We start from the raw sequence: 4,978 nt of genomic DNA, 5'->3' as shown, positions 1-4,978 counted from the left end.
ACCTGGTAAAGTAACAACGCTGATCATTTTATTAAGGATGAAAGAATTTAGACAGTTTTTAACTCTCAGTGATGCCGCAGTGTTCTTTTGACTTTGGGACCTGAAGCGGCTGGAGTTTTGGACCCAGATTACTCTGCAAGGCTCCTGACTACGGTAGCCGTAATGCTCCGACAACCCATCAAGTGGTGCGGCTTCGTAGCTTACCAAAGTTGTGCTAAAACATTTTTTGACAGATTTGTGAATGCTGTGTGCCACATAAAATCTCTTCGAGGTCAATAAGCACGACCAGAATTTATTCATAAGGTGCATCGTCAATTTTTGAGAAAATTAAAAGATTTTAAATGCGCCTTATAGTGCAGAAAATACAGTATATGCGGCACTGTATGCAAAAATTGCCATAAATAATGCCACTTGAGAGACTTTTTTCATAAAAGTTTCTATCCTTGTAAAATGTTTTAATTTTTATGACATTTTTATATTTTAAATATAAAATATTAACTAATCAGTATATGACAAGTCCCAATACATCCATCCATATTTTAGCAACTTAAAAATGGACCCTCAGCTAGGCCTTTTCAGACTGTATTTTAAGTCAAGACCTTGCTACAGTCTTACAAACCACATCACATATATTTCCAGCGTATGTAAAATATTAGAAATAAGTTATTGAGTAACCAGTGGAGTCCAAGTGCATTTCAAAAAAAGAAAATGTGCAATTCCTTTAAACCCAACATTCAACTAGTACAAAGAAAACCCAACATTAAAAGTGAGAATCTTTAATAATACATGCTAATTCTGATGTATTTCACAATAACAAATAAAACCCTAACAATGAAAACACAGAGATTGTGCAGGCATAATAATATTTCTTTGAATTCGGTGATTAAAGCACTTAATAACAATGAAAGATTCATCGAATTGGAGGAATCGCAGTATGCAAACAATAGTGCCACAAACCTGATATTGAATGACGGCGCCTTAGATATGACTATATTAGAAACAGCTCTGTAGTAGAAATAACTAAATGGGCTCAGGAAAACCATTTCGGTGAATACCATTCATTGTTACATCCATAAATCCAAGGTAAAACTACCAAACCACTCTATCAAATATAAGCAAGATCAGGCAATGTTGCTATCCCCTGTGCATTTAAGATGGGATGGAACGAAATGGAAACTGTTTTTATGGTCTAAATTGAAACAAAACTTGAAATTCCTTTTGGAAATCATGGTCTCAGCAGACCTATAAAGAAAAGGTTTATCACTTTCATACCACAATAAAGTCTCAAGACAATCATTATTATATTTGAACTCCATCCACTGAACTAGAAGACTACAATTTGTGTCTTTTTAAAGGAAGAGTTCATAGTTCAAGCTTCTATTATTGTAAAGTATCTGCCTTGATGAAGACCCCTTGACATCCTGTTCAAAGGTGAGTTTCAAGAGTTTCAACAGCTAGGGGGTTTGGCTGCTGTAATATTTTAAAGCTGCTCACGGACGGATAAACTGAACCCAGACTCTGAAGAGTTGTGGGATATTTTCCGTTAAGCATTAAATCTATTATTATGGTGACCTTTAGCACACAATGGAATCAAATTGCTGTTGGTTGACTAGAAAATGGGTTTTAATGTAAAAGCGTGTTCACTACATGAGACCCTTTGGAGAAAAAACCCCATGAGGGATCTATGACTTTAACTATTTAATTGAGGAAACTTTTGTGTTATACTTTGTATTGAATATACTGCCTCTATGACTGATTCTTTGGCTCTGTGTCTTGTATATTTTGGAGAGAGTATTTTTGATTGAATAGCTGTCTTTAAATCAAGGCAGTAATTTGAACTGATGGATCTGTTTTGGCTCTGATTTTTGCATTGTGAAAGCAAAAACTTTGCAGTGATTTTATGTCAGCTTCAGTGATTTTCAGATTCATTGTTTGCTTGTTTATTGCGCTTGAATAATTGTTGAGCTGTGGTGGAAGCATCTTTACAGTGGTGTGTGGTTGCTATAGTTACCTGTAGGGGTATCCATGGTACTTGGACCTGAAGATGGAGAGCAGGAAACTAAAGAAAAACACCACCAGGCCAAGGCCAACCAGGCAGATGACTGCAAGAAGACAAAGACAGACTTGTTTTACTGTGCATTACTGGTTAGAAGTCTTGTGCTATAATATCATTAACAATATTTCATTACACAACGACCTCTAGATTTTAAGTTACTACAAGCACATTTTATTCTTACACATTTTCAAATTCATGACACCCTAATATGTTCTTTTATAATAACTTGAAAAAGGCCTGAGATTATTATTTTTCTTCTTGGTTAAAGGCATTCATTTCAAGCATTCCATGCCCAATATAAACACAGAGGCAAGTGTTTCTCTGATCCATTTTCAAATTGAATATGCTTACAGGATTTAGACATACCACACACTAAAAGCATCTTTTTATCTGCATGTTGGTAGTTTACATGTATAAACACAAATTTATAAGCGGCTAAACACAAAAACATACAACTCACTGGTAACATAACATGATAATAGAATATTACTAGAAAGGGCATATAAAACACAAACTGCCTTGACATTATGAAAAAAGTCTCCTTTAGCCTTTTTTCTTTAAAAATAATCCCTTAAAGTATGTGCTACTGTCTCTTTGTCGTGATAAACCCTGCTGGGTTACAGAAAATTATCTTTGAAGCCATTATCATCATATTTCCTCAGTGGCTATTCTAAAGTGAAATATACATAAGCATGACCTTTTATCTGCTGAGGAATTATCACTGTATGTGCAAGTGTATGAGTGTATGCACACCCCTGTGCAGTGGCTAATCCCTAAGAAGTACTGTGTTAAATTAAAACTGTCACCACCGACTGATATTGTTAATCAGGGATTAGGATGAGTACCTCTCCTGGAGACTAAATAGCGAGATATGTTCTTGTCCTTACACGGGGCACACACACACGCACGGGGTGTGTGTGCGTGTGTGTGCGTAAAGGAGAATTAGAGTGTTAGAGAATAAGAGGGTGAGTGTGGATGCACGAGAAAGTTGACATCAAAACATTTGGCTGGTAAAATATAAGATGTACTGTATAAGACTACATTTGCTGTTGTGATATTTAAGAGAGCAAGTGATATTGCACCCCAAATTCCCCCAAATCTGGGATGCTGTGTAATAAAAAAAAAATAATGCAATTATTTGCAAATCTTATAAACCCATATTTTTTTTTCACAGAACATAGAAAACCTATCAAATGGTTAAATTGAGACAATTTATTATAACAAAAATTTGAGCTCATGTTGAATTTTATGGCAGCAACATGTCTCAAAAAGTTTGGACGGGGCAACAAAAGGCTAGAAAGGTAAATGGCACAAAAAAAGAAACATCTGGAGGAACATTTTCCAGCTAAATAGGTTAACTGGCAACAGGTCAACAACATAATTGGCTATATGAAAAGTGTGTCTTAGAGAGTTTCTCATAAGTAAAGATGGGCAGCGTTTCATCAATCTGGAAAAAAATTGCATCTACAAATTGTGCAACAATTTCAGAATATTGTTCCTCAACGTAAAATTATCATCTATGGCAAATAATGTTATCGAACAGCTCTGAAAATATGCAGAAATCTCTGTGTGCAAGGGACATTGCCTGCAAACCTCTCACTCTCCGGTGGAGCTGCATTAGAAAAGCTATGATTCTGTCACAAAAATCTCTGCATGGGCTCAGAAACATCTATTGTAAACAGGTTTACACAACCCTGTTTTTACATTACTCTGATCATTTTGTTTATTCTACTTGCATTGCTCTGTCAATATACTGCTATGCTAATAGGGCACAAAACACTTTAACATTCCATTTGCACAAAGTACATTTTCAGTTATTTAATTTAAAATTTCAGATTTTTAATTTAAACATTACTTTACTTAATGTTTCTCTTTTGCACAGTCAAGGAGCCGTTCAGGACACACCACTCTTATGACTATGCATAAGACAAATAAAGAATCTTGAACATCTCCATCGCCTGTGATATCTCCATGATATCCACAAATGCAGGTTAACACGACATGCTGCCGTGTTCTCTAGGGCAAAGCTCATTTAAATGAATGGAGACAAAGTGGGAAACTGTTCTGTGGTTACATGAATCAAAAATTTGAAACTCATTTTGGAAAACATGGACCGAGCATACTGTGGATTAAAGAGGAGATGGACTATGCACCTTGTTATTAGCACATTGTTTGAATCTCTGATTCTGAGGGGGTGAATAAATGCCAATGGAATCAGCAGCTTGCACATCTGGAAATGCATCACAAATGCTGAAAGGCACATACTGTATGTTGCTTTAAAACTTGTTCGTTTCCATGCATCAAAATTATGTTAAACCCATTACAGCATGTATCACAGCTGAACTGACCTACCTGCAGTCCGGACCTTTCACCTGTTGAAAATCTTTGGTGTGTTATGAGCCCCCCACCAAAAATAAATAAATTCAAGAAAAAGTTGGCACAACATTCATTTCCTACAATTCCAGCAATTGGTCCCCTCACTTCCCGGATGGTTACAGGCCGTTGTTAAAGATGAAGGGATGTTATACCCTGATAAACATGGCCCTGTCCTACCTTTTTGGAGATTTGTTGCTGCCATCAAATTCAAAATGACTAAATTTTAAAATTTAAGCCTTCAGATTTGACATTTTCCATTGTGAATAAAATGTTGGTTGAAATTTACAAATCAGTGCATTCTCTTTTTATTTACGTGTTATAAAGTGTCCCAACTTTTTTCAAAGTGAGAATGCATACTGACGACCTAGTGCATTGACCACACGGTACAAATCACATGCTCACAGCACTGAAGACAGGGGGCATCTGTCACAATGGTAAATGCAAGGTATTTAAAGGTAAACAGTTTTTTAACCTTAGTTTAAAAAAACTTGACAGTGTTTTTCTCATTCACCTATTCTCACTCTCACACACACACACACACACACA

At 36.0% G+C, this 4,978-nt stretch overlaps 1 protein-coding gene across 1 annotated transcript in view; it reads right to left on the bottom strand.

Annotated features, from left to right (window-relative positions):
- Nucleotides 1–2,011: 2,011 nt before the first annotated feature.
- tusc3 (tumor suppressor candidate 3) overlaps nucleotides 2,012–4,978 on the bottom strand; it is a gene marked incomplete at its 3' end in the record, with an annotated part of 76,409 nt that continues 73,442 nt past the window's right edge. Inside the window, 1 exon segment of the mRNA XM_005948675.3 lies at nucleotides 2,012–2,102. Coding sequence (XP_005948737.3) covers nucleotides 2,012–2,102 — 91 coding nt within the window.

This window comes from Haplochromis burtoni, unplaced genomic scaffold (genome assembly GCF_018398535.1).
Source record: "Haplochromis burtoni strain Fernald_Lab_line unplaced genomic scaffold, NCSU_Asbu1 Contig_612, whole genome shotgun sequence".
Classification (NCBI taxonomy): Eukaryota; Metazoa; Chordata; class Actinopteri; order Cichliformes; family Cichlidae; genus Haplochromis; species Haplochromis burtoni.
Note: the sequence above shows the minus strand (reverse complement) of the source record. Positions and strands in the feature narration are given on the sequence as shown.